Source organism: Cyclopterus lumpus, chromosome 21 (genome assembly GCF_009769545.1).
Source record: "Cyclopterus lumpus isolate fCycLum1 chromosome 21, fCycLum1.pri, whole genome shotgun sequence".
Lineage (NCBI taxonomy): Eukaryota > Metazoa > Chordata > Actinopteri > Perciformes > Cyclopteridae > Cyclopterus > Cyclopterus lumpus.
In genome coordinates this window covers 13203129-13220735 of record NC_046986.1, presented here as the reverse complement: position 1 = coordinate 13220735, position 17607 = coordinate 13203129, and the positions used below count along the sequence as shown (strand labels likewise).

General features: G+C 41.2%; 3 protein-coding genes across 7 annotated transcripts; all 3 read left to right on the top strand.

Annotated features, from left to right (window-relative positions):
* Positions 1-704: 704 nt before the first annotated feature.
* Positions 705-3310, top strand: LOC117751050 (tubulin alpha chain-like). The gene is made up of 4 exons (XM_034562563.1): positions 705-722; positions 962-1184; positions 1578-1726; positions 1825-3310. Exons 1-4 carry the CDS (start codon positions 720-722, stop codon positions 2800-2802), a joined length of 1353 nt encoding a protein of 450 aa, XP_034418454.1. The 5' UTR covers positions 705-719; the 3' UTR covers positions 2803-3310.
* A 785-nt stretch (positions 3311-4095) lies between these two features.
* On the top strand, positions 4096-7421 carry LOC117751049 (tubulin alpha chain). The gene is made up of 4 exons (XM_034562561.1): positions 4096-4224; positions 5603-5825; positions 6051-6199; positions 6298-7421. The coding sequence occupies exons 1-4, from the start codon at positions 4222-4224 to the stop codon at positions 7273-7275; spliced, it is 1353 nt and encodes a 450-aa protein (XP_034418452.1). The 5' UTR covers positions 4096-4221; the 3' UTR covers positions 7276-7421.
* A 388-nt stretch (positions 7422-7809) lies between these two features.
* dnajb2 (DnaJ heat shock protein family (Hsp40) member B2) lies at positions 7810-17465 on the top strand. Of its 5 annotated transcripts, none has more exons than XM_034562569.1 (11): positions 7810-7934; positions 10393-10491; positions 10945-11054; positions 11336-11389; positions 11615-11731; positions 12069-12143; positions 12620-12752; positions 13314-13384; positions 13960-14256; positions 16900-16971; positions 17133-17465. In XM_034562569.1, exons 2-10 carry the CDS (start codon positions 10427-10429, stop codon positions 16926-16928), a joined length of 951 nt encoding a protein of 316 aa, XP_034418460.1. In that variant the 5' UTR covers positions 7810-7934; positions 10393-10426; the 3' UTR covers positions 16929-16971; positions 17133-17465. The 5 variants fall into 5 exon arrangements, with proteins under 5 accessions (XP_034418460.1, XP_034418457.1, XP_034418459.1 ...); XM_034562570.1 differs by lacking the exon at positions 7810-7934 and adding an exon at positions 8474-8890; XM_034562566.1 differs by lacking the exons at positions 16900-16971; positions 17133-17465 and having other exon boundaries at positions 13960-15056.
* Positions 17466-17607: the final 142 nt, after the last annotated feature.

The following is a 17607-nucleotide window of genomic DNA, read 5'->3' as shown; positions in this document are numbered from 1 at the left end:
CTAGGTTTCAGAATAGGAAAGGAATAGCAGATCTAATATGTATTGTTTAATAAAGACTAATAGTTAATTTTAACTTAGGAAAATATTGTGGTAAACTGGTAGGGTTGACTAACAAGGGATTTCATTTTAATAACTAGGTTAGACTGTACAGATTGATTCAGAGCAGGCGTTAAGAGTTTGGAGATTTTGTCTCTGTTTCTATAAAACTACATCACAGATCACAGTCTAATTGTTGTACATTCTGGCATATGGTACACTGTTATTTGACAGTGACAAACTTGAGCAGTGTGATTATTTATCAGAGTCTTTTACTTCATCATACATGTCATACTAAAAAGCAACCTCAAAGCAACCGGAGTGTTACTTTTCTACCATAAGCTACATCATAAAGTGATATATTAGAAACTGCCAGGTGAAATTACATCAGGTTACCTTCCCCTAATCTAGGGTTGTGCTTCTACTTTCTGAAATATGATGTGCACATACACACCACTACTCACAGACTCACACAATGAATAGGGTGGTGACCTCCTTTTGCATTGTGTATGTCTGTCAAGCGGATGAGCTTATCCTGGTCTCATCAGTAGGTTCTCTGATTACAGCGCAGATCAAATCCCTGTTCACCTTAAGCTGCAGGTATAAAAAAGCAGAGTAGCACAGCTGTCTCCAGCACTACATGTTCTTACCCAGACCTGGACTTTGGAGAAGAGACATTAACTATGGTAAGTTGTGGTTTTCCAACCTGAAACTTACTGCAAATACTTACTACTGTATTTATTAAGTATATATGTACTGCATTTTAACAATAATTGTGTGTGTGAGATATAAAAAAGTTTTTTTTTGTATCTGCTTCAGCCCATGACAGAGAGTGAATTAGAATATGATAACTGGATTTAAGCAGTTAAATAAAATCAAGTGAAGCAGATATGTGTAAAGTAAATGTACAATTTTCTCTGTGCAGCGTGAATGTATCTCCATTCATGTGGGCCAAGCTGGAGCTCAGATTGGCAATGCATGTTGGGAGCTGTATTGTCTGGAACATGGGCTTCAGCCAGATGGACAGATGCCCAATGACAAGACTATTGGAGGAGGAGATGATTCCTTCAATACCTTCTTTAGCGAAACAGGGGCAGGAAAGCATGTTCCCAGAGCCATCTTTGTCGACCTGGAACCAACTGTCATCGGTCAGTGTTATAAAGCTGATGATATATTTCATTGTTTGAATCTTTTCATGTATTAATGTAATTTTATTATTTAAACAACTATGTGTGTATTAGAGAATTGACATTGAGTTTAGGCTTTGGTAACATTAAATTGTTGATTGAAAATGGCTTAATTTAACAACATTATCAAGATGTAAAACACAAGGATGACTGCTAGAACCTCACGTTCAGATATTTACAATAAATGCATACAAATGTTCATGTTAACAATAAAACACAGAGATAGAATACAGGGATTGGGATTTTCATTTTATAGAAAATGATACGATATGAAATTTTCCTTTTTTTACATTGTAGAAACATTTTTAAGTGAAGCACATTTTATAAATCTGTCTACCGTTTGTCTATCTCCAGATGAGGTGCGTACAGGAACCTACCGCCAGCTTTTCCACCCTGAGCAGCTGATTACAGGAAAGGAAGATGCTGCCAACAACTACGCCCGTGGACACTACACCATCGGCAAGGAGATTATTGATCTGGTTCTGGACAGGACTCGTAAACTGGTGAGAAAAGCTGAGGGTGCAAGTTTCTAGTACATTCAACTTGTTTTTTGTACGACTAAATGTTTTGCCAATCGCTTTTTACATTCTTACCATTACAGGCTGATCAGTGCACTGGCCTGCAGGGATTCCTCATCTTCCATTCCTTTGGTGGAGGTACTGGCTCAGGTTTCACCTCCCTGCTGATGGAGAGACTCTCTGTTGATTACGGAAAGAAATCAAAACTTGAGTTTGCCGTCTATCCGGCGCCCCAGGTTTCCACCGCAGTGGTGGAACCTTACAACGCCATCCTCACCACCCACACCACCCTGGAGCACTCCGACTGTGCCTTCATGGTGGACAACGAGGCCATCTACGACATCTGCCACAGGAACCTCGATATCGACAGGCCATCTTACACCAACCTGAACCGGCTCATTGGCCAGATTGTGTCTTCGATCACAGCCTCACTTCGCTTTGATGGAGCTCTGAATGTTGACCTGACAGAGTTCCAGACCAATTTGGTGCCTTACCCTCGTATCCACTTCCCTCTGGCCACCTATGCTCCAGTCATCTCTGCAGAGAAAGCCTACCATGAGCAGCTGTCTGTTGCTGACATTACCAATGCTTGCTTTGAGCCAGCCAACCAGATGGTGAAGTGTGATCCTCGGCACGGTAAATACATGGCCTGCTGTCTTCTGTATCGTGGTGATGTGGTGCCCAAAGATGTCAACTCCGCCATTGCTGCCATCAAGACCAAACGCACCATCCAGTTTGTGGACTGGTGCCCCACAGGCTTCAAGGTGGGCATCAACTATCAGCCTCCAACGGCGGTTCCTGGAGGAGACCTGGCCAAGGTGCAGAGGGCTGTGTGCATGCTGAGCAACACCACAGCCATCGCAGAGGCCTGGGCTCGTCTCGACCACAAGTTTGACCTCATGTACGCCAAGAGAGCCTTCGTCCACTGGTATGTTGGGGAGGGCATGGAGGAGGGAGAGTTCTCAGAGGCCAGAGAGGACATGGCTGCCCTGGAGAAGGATTATGAAGAGGTTGGCACTGACAACTTGGGAGAGGAGGAGGATGAGGGAGAGGAATACTGACCTTTCTTAGGCCTCCAGTTAAGGCAAAGAAAATGTACAGTATATTCTTTCCTGTATTTAGTCTTTTGTAGTTAGGAACAATTCAGGTCAATTGTATGAACAAACCAACAATTTGGTTAAGAAAATAACACATTTTAATGAACCCTATTATTATTATTAATATTATTATAAAACAGAGCAAAATGGTGAATTCAAATAATGATTTATACATCTTAAGTATCCCTTAAACTATGTTGCACCTTGAGGAACTCAGGAGTACATTCTGCATACTGTGACACAAAGAAAACCTTAAATCCTCAACATTGTGGTCAAACCTCTTATTTTGGACATTTAAAGTTGTATTCTTTCTGTCATATCAGTGTGAGAAACTTAGACCAAACCCTCTCGTTTGTGCTCCTCCCCCCACTGTCCTCTCCCATGTGGAATGTAAGTAATGAAAGGGCTCCTATGTCAGTTTCTATATACCATTCAGCTGTGACTGTGTGAGAGCAGGAGGGAGAGAACTAACTGACCAAGTCACTGACTAGTGTTGTTTGTGTAGCTCATACTCAGACAGTGGCCTGCAGCAACAATAGGATCCCAGTAATGTATGAATCACAGCCCTGTGATCCTAAGAGGGCTGGAGAAAAGTTATGCCTAGGATTGGCAGACAACATTCCTTGTTCTTACCCTTTTGTGCTAAGAATACAAAGCGATGTATTCTAAATGAATGGATTAAACTGAAACATTGCATATTTCCATGTCAATTGTGTCATCTCACATTTATTGTAAGGGCTTTTACCGCTCACCATTTATTTTTCCTCCCATTAAAGCATTTGTCTTTTACATTTCATTTTTAAGAATAAAGACCTTCATTGGCTCTTCCCTTTTACCACGTCAACTTTGTGTGATTGTGAATTAAACGATTATATACAGACAAAGGGTATGTGTGTTGATGTGGGTGCAGACAAATGCATTAATTGTACAAATCACAAGCACAGTCCTTGTTAAACACATCTACTTTATATTATCTGCTGAGACATTTTCGGGGGTGAACATTTTGCATGCTGATAAATTCACAACATAACTAATATAAGTTTTAAACTCTCATGCACACAACATGATGAAATAGAGGTAAATTGATCATAAAGAAAATGTAAGAGGGTTATTTTTGCACACATAAGCATCTAATCTCAAACTGACAGACAAAGCAGAAAAATGAAAGGGCGGATAACATGACCGACCGTAAGAGGGACTTCCCTCTCTTTTCTTTTTTTTAAACCGCTGCTCCCTCCCGCCAATGAGCTATGCAGCTGCTTGCTGTGGTTTCCTGCCTGCCCCCTCCACATCCTTGTCTATATAAACCCTGACTCTCCCTCTCCTCCACACTTCTGCCTTGTATCTGAATCCTCAACGTCAGTCGAAGGACGAGCAGACAAAATGGTGAGTAACAGCTTGGCTGATGACGTAGCCTTGAAATTTCCACTCTCTTTTCCCTTCAGCCTCCCTTTGTCTGTGTTTCTCAGCATTAGACGGATTAAACAGCCATGCCTCTTTAATTCTCATAAGGCCTCTGCTAGGGAGTTTAAGCTTACTGATCCAACAGCAGCTTTATCTTAGTAAGTGACAGTAGTTTTCAGTGGGATTTATGTAATGAAACCTTTTAGGGCATGTCTGGTGAGAATTCAGGAAGAGGCATGCCGTGGGATAGTAATGTATGACAACACGACTCCATAAGTCATCTCTACTCTTGGAATATCTAGGTCACATGACAGACACTACATGAGTTGGACTGCTTTGTCATTTTTTCTGTCATGAACTTCAGCTGGTCATGAAAAAGGAAACATATGCCACTAAAGGAAATCAAAATAGTGGAGTCTTATGTATTTGTTGACGAATTAAAGTAATCGTAACTATTCGGGAGTGATCTGGGTAATCGTGGCAGTGGGGGATGGATAGGAAGAACAGAGAAAAGAGGAGTGGTCTGGCCTCGGCAGTATGAGTAAGTTGGCAGCCATTTTGCAGCTGTTAGGAGTTTTTGGTTGGAGAAAGATGTGGAGAGAGGGAGAGAGAGAGAGAGGGAGACATCCCGGACAGTTACACAGCACTGCAGCAGGACAGGATGGGGGAGGAGAGAGACTCAAAGGGGGAGGGGGGGAGGAGAGGGAGGAGATACAGGATGGAGAAATGGGGGAAGCTTTTTCATCTTCTTGGGACATGGCCTGTCTGCCACATAGTGCCTTAGTTTACGTTCTATTTTCTCTTGGAAAATACATGGAATGTGTGTTCAGGGATTTTAAAAGTGCATTTCATCTGTAGCTACATTTCCTGGCCACGTTTGCTTTGTTCCCATTGAGCAACAAAAAGTGCAGAATGGACAATCTAACAGCTGCTTTCTTTTAAACGCTGGCTCACTCGTCGGCGCTTTAAGCAGCTGAAAGCCTCAGCATTCCAAAACCAGTTTTTAAGAGTCAACATTTCGATTGAGCGCCGAACTGAGTGCAAACATCATACCAAAGATTGTCATTAGACATGAAGTTCAAAGAAATAACATCTGCCCCCATGGAGCAATAATGCAATCCAGATTGTCTTTGTTTCTTTTGTCTTTCTTATTACAAACGTGAACCATGAAACCACTTAACTGGATGTTCTTGTGAGCTGACCCGACATACACTGAAGAGGTCCCAAGACATTTGAACATAGTTAGTGTTGAATCAGAAAACAGTTAAAGCAATGCAGTGAAACTTCCATTTGGATAGTAAATGAACATCTCATAATGTATTAGCTTGCTTTAACCAACCTCTCTCCCTTCTTTATTCAGCGGGAGTGTATTTCCATGCATGTCGGCCAAGCCGGATCCCAGATGGGCAATGCTTGCTGGGAACTTTACTGTCTGGAACATGGGATCCAGCCTGATGGAAAGATGCCCAGTGACAAGACTATCGGAGGAGGAGACGACTCCTTCAATACCTTCTTTAGTGAGACAGGGGCAGGAAAGCATGTTCCCAGAGCCATCTTTGTCGACCTGGAACCGACTGTTATCGGTCAGTAATGTGTAACTAGTGTCTAAATAAACATGAACTTACAAATACACTTGACTTTACAAGTCCTAATTTATAACAGATACAATCTACTGTATGTACACTCTTGACAATCTGTACTTAAAACAAAGCATTACAGTTTACATTCTTGAGGAAATATAATGTTTATAACATTCATACCTCAGGAATATTGGCTCTTATTCCTGTTTGCAATTGTTCCTTTTATAGATGAGGTGCGTACAGGAACCTACCGCCAGCTTTTCCACCCTGAGCAGCTGATTACAGGAAAGGAAGATGCTGCCAACAACTACGCTCGTGGACACTACACCATCGGCAAGGAGATTATTGATCTGGTTCTGGACAGGACTCGTAAACTGGTGAGAAAAGCTGAGGGTGCAAGTTTCTAGTACATTCAACTTGTTTTTTGTACGACTAAATGTTTTGCCAATCGCTTTTTACATTCTTACCATTACAGGCTGATCAGTGCACTGGCCTGCAGGGATTCCTCATCTTCCATTCCTTTGGTGGAGGTACTGGCTCAGGTTTCACCTCCCTGCTGATGGAGAGACTCTCTGTTGATTACGGAAAGAAATCAAAACTTGAGTTTGCCGTCTATCCGGCGCCCCAGGTTTCCACCGCAGTGGTGGAACCTTACAACGCCATCCTCACCACCCACACCACCCTGGAGCACTCCGACTGTGCCTTCATGGTGGACAACGAGGCCATCTACGACATCTGCCGCAGGAACCTCGATATCGACAGGCCATCTTACACCAACCTGAACCGGCTCATTGGCCAGATTGTGTCTTCAATCACAGCCTCACTTCGCTTTGATGGAGCTCTGAATGTTGACCTGACAGAGTTCCAGACCAATTTGGTGCCTTACCCTCGTATCCACTTCCCTCTGGCCACCTATGCTCCAGTCATCTCTGCAGAGAAAGCCTACCATGAGCAGCTGTCTGTTGCTGACATTACCAATGCTTGCTTTGAGCCAGCCAACCAGATGGTGAAGTGTGATCCTCGGCACGGTAAATACATGGCCTGCTGTCTTCTGTATCGTGGTGATGTGGTGCCCAAAGATGTCAACTCCGCCATTGCTGCCATCAAGACCAAACGCACCATCCAGTTTGTGGACTGGTGCCCCACAGGCTTCAAGGTGGGCATCAACTATCAGCCTCCAACGGCGGTTCCTGGAGGAGACCTGGCCAAGGTGCAGAGGGCTGTGTGCATGCTGAGCAACACCACAGCCATCGCAGAGGCCTGGGCTCGTCTCGACCACAAGTTTGACCTCATGTACGCCAAGAGAGCCTTCGTCCACTGGTATGTTGGGGAGGGCATGGAGGAGGGAGAGTTCTCAGAGGCCAGAGAGGACATGGCTGCCCTGGAGAAGGATTATGAAGAGGTTGGCACTGACAGCATGGGAGAGGAGGATGAAGAGGGAGAGGAGTATTGAAGGGCCAAACATCATCCAGGGTTTACTATCACATATTCCAAAAGTTACAATGAATGTGACACATTCCCAACAATACTCTGACAAACTGTGGTCAGTAATGAATATCAGTATTATCAATAAAATGTTCTCATGAACCTTTTAAATTATGAATTGTGATCATTCATGAACTCATAGCATTGGCTGCCTATTAAGCAAATATGTTGTTCTAGATTACCACAACAACAATCGCCCAATACCTTGCTAGCCTAGAGACTAATAAGCACTTACTGCGTTATCTAAAGTGATCCCATACTGATGAAGTATGTATAGAATTGTTACAGCGCTTGCAGATTATACCTTTTGTTAGATTGACAATTAATATAAATGATGCAGTGTAATGCTGGATTTCAGAATGTTCGGTCTTTCCTGCCTTTTTGTGCCATGATGATAATCCACAAAGTACACAATGGGCTGGGCCGGCCTTGTAGGCTACCTGCAGTTGCTTCTCTCAGCCACTAGATGGGAACAAGGTGACCAGCTAGTAAAGTTGTGCAAGTTCATTTGTTAGTCCTATTGATGTTTGGTCATTTAAACCTGGCTGACCAGTCTGTGAGCTCTTGTGATCCCGATGAGTCACACGCCGAAAGCCCACTTGTTTACACTTCTCTGTTCTACTGAATGTAAGTACTGTGCTCTCACTCAACGGTGAGTTTAAGAAAGTATAATATGTATTCAAGATCATAAGAACATAACTATTATCAGTAAAATGGCTTAATGTATTATAGTATTATTATGCAGCAAAATCACCCTTGCGAAAATGTATTTATTATTATATTATTTAGTATTATATTATTGGACAATAATTATACTCATAATAAGTGCGTTAGAAGCATGTTACGGTTAAAGTTGGTCATCCCCAATGTTGACTACTTCTGGCCACGTGTATGTAGGCCTATATTAAATATAAATGTCCAAACTATTGCAGATAGTGTAGTAAATGTTTAATGGGGAAATACTCCAGTAAAGTACAAGTCCATCAACATATTTACCTTAGCAGTTGGCCAACATTTCACTACTGCTTTGGTAACACAGTGACATGAAATTATTTAGAAAAACCGAGACGCGATAATGTGGTTTATGTCTGGCTGAAAGGTTAGCGGTAGTAACGTCCTATGTGTCCGCGACTATACCACCACGAGTTGCCGATTTCATTTAGCCACATTAGCACGGAGCAACAGGCAGGGCGGGTCCGCCGCGACGCTTCCAAACTCTCGCACGTTCCAGTCGCTCTATTTCTCTCTCCCAGCTGATAGTGACGTAGCGCGTGCGGCTTAGAACAGCGCACGGGGGCCAGCAGGGCTGACCGTCCGCCTGTTTCGTTTTTTCTTTTTCTTTCCCCCGGTGGGGACCGTAGAGTAGACCGCAGAGGCAAAGCGGTACACCGCAGACACGCAGCGGTCTTAGTAGTATTTGTGTCGGTGTAGAGAAGGAGCCCTGAAGTGAGGAGGCTGTATGTGCGGCTGTCACGGAGAGCAGAGAGGGGGAGCGCATACCAGAGACGCCGTCATTCATTGTCGCTCCAAAGCGGCGGACAGGCCGCTAAACTGCTCACTAATATCCCGAAAAAACCGAGACGGTAGGTCTGTGTGGCTTTGGCTAATGGCTGGTTGTGAATGCGCCTGTCCCCCACTGTCAATACACGATGTAGTTGTTGCAGATATATTCGTCGTCTAACGCTACCATAATAGGAACTATTGTGTCAACCGGAAAACACAGACAAATCATGTTAATCCCTTTTAACGTTAATTCTACATGTCCACTTGAATATAGACTGCACCTGCGCCATAGGGTGCATCTGCCCGTGTCTGTAAGTTTGTGTAGGCCGACTGTCATGTCAGCACCAGTTGTCAGATGTCATGACGCTAGAAATAACATAGTAATTATACTTGAGTGAGCGCATGGCTGTTTCCCGAGGGGGCATAGAAAGTTAAGTCTAGTTGTTTGATCTCAGTCTGGAAGTCCCCTTCAGCCCTAAAACCACTCAAGTCCACTAATGAGATTGGCATGGTGACTGACTGTGGCTATAGTGGAAGTACTGACTGCACTGAGGTCTTATTATTTCTTAGGGCACACCTCCAAGTGAGTTGAAAATGTATGACTTAATTCTATTTTGAAAAGGATAACATTTTAACATTTGAATGAATAATGCGTGAGCATCCATCTATAGGTCATTTAGCCTCTATTGGAACCTGTATGAGTCAGGTCATGCATGTATCTGAGATAAGACACAGGTCCTTTCAAGAATAAACATTAAAACAGCGCTAACCACATTGACTATTATTATCCCTTACCTAAGCACTAATCATGGCCTTGAATGTGAGACTAATCACAGTATTGATTCTCGTCTTAAAAGATATGTCAGTCAACTAGTCATTGCTCATTGCTCATGTGATGCATGATGATGACTCATGATGACTCGAAGAACAGCAGCTTTTAAAAAAACAATATTGTCAATGCCCATCACATGCTGGCTGAACTTGATATGATGACTTCTTCGTCAAAAATTTTTGTTTTTCATAAGGAAAACAATCGGTTGAGGGAAATATCATTGACTGCGAAACCAAGAGAAACAGATATTATTGTCACGTAGACACTAACTAACAACCAGCACACAGGTGTTTAGAATTACTAGTAAAAACTGGGAAGAGCATGCTGGGAATTACATGACGCCGTCAAACAACATTTACGAATAGGAAAACATGTCCTGATATAAGAGATGTAGCCAAACTAACAAGATAGTAAAGGAGATGTCGACCTACTTTTGCCTGCAGACTGACACACAGTCCCAAGAACTGGTCTATAGTGGCAAAATAAGTGAAAAGAAAAACATGATCTAATTCCAAAAAATTCCAATTACACGTTTCCATAATCTGTATTTGCCAACACTTTGGTGTACAGAATGATAAACAACTAGGTTTACATTATACATTGTCTTCTTTAGTCGTTGCTTATACTCCCCCTGTTGTGTATATTACCACTTTCCTTTAAAGTAATCAGACAGGAATTTGGTAAATGCAGGATGTCTCCAATCAGAGTTGAGTATATTTTGTATTCAAAAGAAAACTATTTTTCTGTCAGGGGGGCGGTGTGGTGAGTAGTGACCGGAGCCAACATGGTGGATTACTATACCGTCCTGGGAGTGTCCCAAACCGCCTCTCAGGATGACATCAAGAAGGCGTGAGTATCCAGGGAGTAATATTTTATTAACAATAAAGGTATATTTCACTTCAATCTAAAATCCAGCTTCTGAAAATATATTTTTAGTTCACATTCTTACTTAACATCGCCAGGTTATATAAGTCTTAAATTAGCAGTTTCTTAGTTTTATGTGTCTGGATTTTATGAACTTCCGACCACAAAAACATTCCCATCCAGAACACAAGGGATAAAATGAAAAAATACAATATCTCATTATACATTGTAGCTAAACCTATAAATAGAGGTTTGAGAACCACTGGTATGATAAATACAGACTTCTCAAAAGCATAGTATGGTCTCCCTGGTGTCTTATTTCTTCAAGGCTCTTCATCGTGCATTGCTTGTTGTTGTAGAGAGACCATAGTACTATGTCTTTATTCATCTATATATGTATTTGTATCTATGAGTCAATGGATGTACTGTGATTTTCAGGTACAGGAAACTGGCACTGAAATGGCATCCAGACAAAAACCCTGACAACAAAGAGGAAGCAGAGAGAAAGTTCAAAGAACTGTCGGAGGCCTATGAAGTCCTATCTGACAGTAAGTCAGGGCATTGTGTGTGTGTGTGTGTGTGTGTGTGTGTGTGTGTGTGTGTGTGTGTGTGTGTTAAGTGGCTGTTGGGACTGGATTTTTATTGATGCTGTGAGTAATGAATCTGAATCTCTGTGTTAAGATGTCTGACTCTTCATTCACAGAACCCATAGATCAGTTTTCCAATAGTCGTACATGTTTTGTTTAATTTGTGTTGCACAAGAGAGAGACATGTGGTGTCTGTTGTTTCTTATTCCATCGTTAAATTGCACTCTGTTCCTCTGCTACAGCGAGTAAGCGTGATGCATATGACAGATATGGAAATGAAAAGATTCGACACACAGGTAAATAAAACTCGGCTCCCATGAGGTTTTAAAGTTATGATATGATTGCATTCATTACCTTTCCTTCTTCTCCCCTCGCTCTCTATGCTTATGCCTCTCCACTTATTTCCTTCCTTATGTTTCCTAATGCCCCCTACATTTCCTTCACTTGAGCCCTAATATGTTGTCTCTTTCTCTCGTTTGGTTGCTCTTCACCCTCCTGACCCTGAAACCTTCATTTTCCAGGTTCCTCCAGCTCAGACTTTTCATCAGATTTGCCAGGATTCACTTTCACATTCCGCAACCCAGACGAGGTTTTCAGAGAGTTTTTTGGCAGCCAGGATCCTTTTGCTAACTTTTTTGGTAAGTCTTACACAATAATCATTTGGACTTGATTTCTTAGGAATATTTTGTTTGAAAGCTATTTACATTATGGGCATGGGGGGAAATCAATACTATTATTGAAGTACTTTTCAGTTTAAATTTGACAGTTTTTTGATGCATCCTCTCTGGAATTTTTTTAAACTTTGGGATTATCCTACTTGTGGGAAAATCTCCCTTTTTGTATTCCTTCACTTGTTGAGCAATAATAACACCATATGCCCCAAAAAGACAAGATCCCATTGCTTTACTTAAGTCTAACTTCTTAGTTATTTTGTATATAAGTAATTATAAGTGTCTTTCTCTTTCTCTCATCCAGACGACTTCTCATCCTTTGGAGGCTCGTCCTCTCGCCTCGGCCCCAGTCGGTTCTTTTCTTTTCCTTCAGCGCGAGGTGAACAGTTACATGCTCATATTCGCATGGCGAATACAGCTTCCTGTACTGTAGCTGTTAAATTTGACACGGCGTATCATATTGTGACCACAACTTAAGCAGAGGCGCTGAACATTTGCATCATATTTTCATCTGGTTCAGTTTGGGAGTTTTGGCAATTGCACGCACCGCAGCGAGGGCAGCTGTAAGAGCTCATGGGGAATAGTCCAGTGAAATATGAGGGCACTGAGTTTGTCAACATGTAAACTTTATTTTTGTTCAAGAGATGAGAGAGAAGGCTACCAGACTTTCTAACTCCCTGTATCATGGAAAACACTGCCGTCTGTTAAAATCGACACTTGAGACAAAGTTAGTTAGTAACGTTTAACATGTTATTGTAAAATGTAGATTACACTCCATGTTGTCAAAGCAGTGATACTACTCTCTCTTTTTCTTCTTCTTCTGCTTTCCCCACCTGATCATCTGTCCTTCTTCAGCTGATTTTACCTCCTTCTCCTCTTCCTCTGGTGGTCTGGATGGGATGGACAGCATGGGCGGAGGGATGGGCAACTTCAAATCAGTTTCTACCTCCACTCGTATCGTAAATGGAAAACGCACCTCCACCAAGAAGTACGTAAGGCCGTCCTTAGAAAGCTTACCAAACCTGGGAAATACAGTCATGTCAAATATTTCATTAGTTGTATTCCAACAGGGATGCAGTCAGGCATTAAAGTGAACTATTTGTTCTAATGATCTGAAAATGTTCATAAATGTACAGTTTAATTTCCCCACATTTAAAAAAACCTGCCAATGTAACATGCATCACTTAAACTAGACTAAAACTAGGATTAACACTGGTTTGTAGCTCAGTTGGATCTTGCCTAGAGTGTGATGACATTTTGAAAATGTCATATACAAAACCAGTGTGGCAAACTATTATTTGTTCTTCACATTGTGTTTTGAATTTTATTTGAGTGAAACTGGATATTGTTTTATTTTTAAAAAAAACATAATGTATGGCTGTAGAGATATTATTGTACCCTTAATAAGTTAGTATACATATGACCTTAGATTAGCTCTGCATTTATGTTAATTAGCATACGTACCACAGTGACACACACACACACACACACACACACATTGATGAAGAAATGTTACATACCATTTTCTCTGTATTTGCCCTGCTTACAGGGTAAAGGAGAATGGGCAGGAGAGAACAGAGATTGAGGAGGATGGGGTGTTAAAGAGTGTCCTAATTAATGGTAAGACGCTACACATTGAATGTATCATGTCTATGAATCATTTTATTTCCCTTCACTTTCTTCAAACTATGTTGGTCCACAATAATTCAACGGTCTCAGTGAATTTGTAGTGCTTCTATAAAAGAAGTCCAATTATTCTCAATTGAGTCTAACAAATTCTCCCAAATTAGTACCACGTTCAAAAAAAATGAGTCAGATCTAACAATGACAGAAATGATTATTTATTTTCAAAGAGAGGTTTTGGTATTGAAGGTAATTTAAGATAATTGTGGCACGGGGCCAATCCTCCAGAATGTAGCTCCTCTGACTTATGTTTTCTACATGTCGTTGTGTCCTTGGGCAAGACACTTAACTCCATATTGCTCCCGTAGGCTGTGCCTGTGGTGCATGAATAGGTATGAATGTTAGTTAGTGCTGATGGCCAGGTGGCACTTTGCATTGCAGCAGCTGCCTTCACTGTGTGAATGGTTGTGAATGAGTGAATGACATTGAAGTGTTAAAGCGCAAGAAACGCGCTGTATAAGTACGAGTCCATTTGCCTCACACACCTGTGTTGTTTTGTGCATTGTTCCCAGGTGTGGAGGATGAAATGGCCCTCGCTCTGGAGCTGAGCCGACGGGTTGGACAGCCCCGCCCCACACCTCCAAAGCCACACATCCAAAACAGATCACCTGCCGATTCTGACAGATCCCACCCCAGCCCTCACTCTGCACCGACACACCGGTCACTTAGCGCCGCTCCCTTCTACAACTACGGGGTTACGGGCAGCAGCGAGGATGACGAAGAAGATGAAGACCTGCAGATGGCTTTGGCATGCAGCCTGTCAGAAATGGAAGCCCAGCAGAGAGCAGCTGCTACCAACTTCATATCAGGTGCTGGGGGTGTGGGCAGAGCCATGAGTGACAAAGGTGGTGGCCATCAAGGAGGCGGGGTTGTTAAGACTATACATTGTTGTGCCGCTAATACTGAAAAGGTGCTTGCAAGGGAGAGAGATGAAGAGGGGCAGTTTAAAATGGGCTCAGGGCCTGAAGCTGGGCGGGCAAAGGAGGGAAAGGCAACCAGGGAACCAGACTTCTCTCCTGAGTCATCCACAACTGCCAACACTACGCCTCTAAGCCAGAGCAGTGAAGAGGAGTTTGAACCTGCCGTGAAAAATAATAATGGCAGTGTGAAAAAGAAAAAGAAGTGTGGGTGTATTATGTGCTAATGCAGTGTGTGTGTGTGCGTGTGTGTGTGTGTGCGTGTGTGCATTTGCAATGCCTTATTTTTTAATAATTGCCTACAGGCCGACTCTAATGTTATGTAATTGCCAGACTCTTGATTTAAGGCAGTGGCCCAACTGATCCCAAAGTGTTACTGCAGTTTTACAACTTCTCAAAGAGAGAGTGAGTCAATGGTAACATTTCCATTTTTGCCAAAATACAGCTATGATATCAAATCGATTGCAAAGCAACTTTTCTGAAAGTATGTGAATTTGCCCAATATTTATGCAGATGGAAAGAGTGGGATTCAGAAGAATTCAGATGTGGCCAAGTTGTTAGTGATTTAAATCTGAGTAAGGGCAGAGTGTTGATACAAATCTTACTTATTTACTTACTTAAAAGCTTGTTAGAATATATATATATATATATATATATGTATATATATATATATATATATATATATATATATATATATATAAGCAAAAAGTAGTCAGAAGCACAGACACACACTGTGCAAATACTCTTTGTAAATACACTCCGGCATCCCAGTTGAACGCATCATTCAAGTACATCTCTTGGCCTTTATACCCTTACTAAAATATTATGATTGCTTGGTCTGATTGTAGGTTGGGGGAGGCAGCACTTTATGAAGTTGGAGCACAGTTTGCAATGTTTACAGCAGTAGAACTGATTGTAAACCACAGTTACAATGAATCATTACATCATATTTTTCATATTTCTATCCTTTTGGTGCCTTTGTGTGTTTTAACTACTTTACTGTGTTTAATTTGCTTGGATTACAGCTGAAAATGTGCCAAGTTAGAAAAAACACTTGTGTGTTTAAAGCAAAGCGAATGTCAAAGCATTACCTTAGTTATTGGGAGTGTTGTCAGGTGTCCTGAGAGGACGAGTGGTTGAATTCAACTGCATTGTGATGGCTGTGTGAAGTTTTATAAATATGGGGCTTCATCTCCAAATCAATGCTAGTTCTACTTTACCTTTGACTTGTTTGAACTGTCAGGGTAGGGGAACATCTGTCAACATCTGTGGATTAATTGCAACCTGAAGCAAAACACTTAACCCCACCTGCTCCGGTTCAGCTGTAGTGAGCACAACTACACAGCCTGTTTGTTGACTGCTGAAATAAGATTGCAATAATAGTTCAAATAAATATTAAGAATCTGCTTTCACTTTAAAAGATGACTATCATCACTGGCAAAAGTCAAGCACAGCTGTGATAACACGTTACCATTTTTTACAATATTCTAATAATTACTGTTGTCTCTCAGTTGCTTATCATTTCTCCTCTTCAAACATTTATTGCGTATGGAGAGAGAATGAGAAGAGGCAGATGGTTCCTCTTGCAAATATATATCCGTCTGTTTTTTGTACTACATAAAGTGTGTTTTTTGGATTTTTATTTTCAGATTGTTAAAAGGGAAGTAACAAATAAAGATTGAGCTGAAGAGGATAATTGGGATTTTTGATTTTTGATTTCAGAATATGGCAGTAATAGTTCTGCATTTATCACTAATTGTCACTGATTTCATGCTATACTAATAGTATCATTACTACTAAACTAACAACGATACATGAAATGAACCGTAGTGACGTTTTCCTTCATTCAATCTGAACCATTCTTCCTGGACCTGGTCTTTCTTGGATTTCTAAAACAGCCATTTTAAAAGGAATGAAATGACCGCATATAATTACATTTTAAAACGAGGGCCAACATAACTTGATCTGTATGTTTACATTTTCTTTTCTCTTGGTTAGTTGTTCAAACCAATGTGTCCTTATTTACTTCCCATACTGACCCTTTATGCTCCCTCACAAGCTAGAGAAGTCTCTCTGGTCCTATGGCTCGGTAACCCTTTATAATAATTGCACGCTATGAAGCATTATATAATACTTAATTTACAAATGGTGAATTAATCATTTATAAAGTGTGGAACAATGCTTTATAAATGATGAATTAAGTGTTTACTCATGCTTAACTAATGCTTCATAGCGTGTAGTTATTATAAAGTGTTACCCACATTTGAAATAGCCACAGCATATTATTTCACACGTTGCTATCATTGTATTTTCTGCTAGTCTTTTCCGCTTACATTTTCACTTTGTTCATAACTAACCGATATGTTAATATCACCTTCTAATGCCTATCTTGACCTCTTCTTTGCTGTAAACAGATCTCACAGTGACATCAAAGCAACATCTTTTTTAAATTATGAATGTGACAGACACACTTTATTGTACCAGATTATTTTGACTTATTTGTGTTTGTCTTACACTCCCTGCTTCCTGTTTCAGACTCAGACTTCAAGGCCTTCACAAGCTAACCTGATTGGCTCTTGCTGTGCTGTGCCCTAGCCCTGCCGTGAGGTAAAGAACCAGCGTGAACCTGAAGCACCCTGAAAGTTGCCCCATAAACCCCATAAGCTCTGTGATCTTTCTAAGGAGTTGTGTTTATACCTGGTGATGCCTACAGTATTTACTGCATTACTGATAATGTGTAACATGTCATTGTACATCTATTCCTACAGGTCAACGGTCAATTCCTCATGATGCACTTATCGCTCTCTGCCCACAACGGCTACTACCTGCTGATTGACACTTAACGACATGACAAAAGATACATGCGTGTGTATTTCTATGTATGTGAGTGTGTGTACATAGCTCATTGTGGAGTGAAACGACTGGAAAGATTGTATTTTAAAACCCAAGGGGGTATTGTTCTCGTCATCTCTGCGTTAACTAACTCTGTTTCAGCTTAATTCTAATTTGAATAATGCCTGCAACAGGAAACTGGTGGAAACTAATAGAAACATGTTTCTAGACATAAGGCAGAGAAAATAAAACATTTCCTGCTGACTCTGTATCAGTCCGTGGTAGTTTATCTTTGTAACAATTGTCAAGGTGAGTATCACAGAATTGAAGATAAAAATGGCAAAAATGTAATTTGAGGTTAAAAAAAAGATCTACATGACATATTTTAATACACTTGTTTTTGGTTATTCC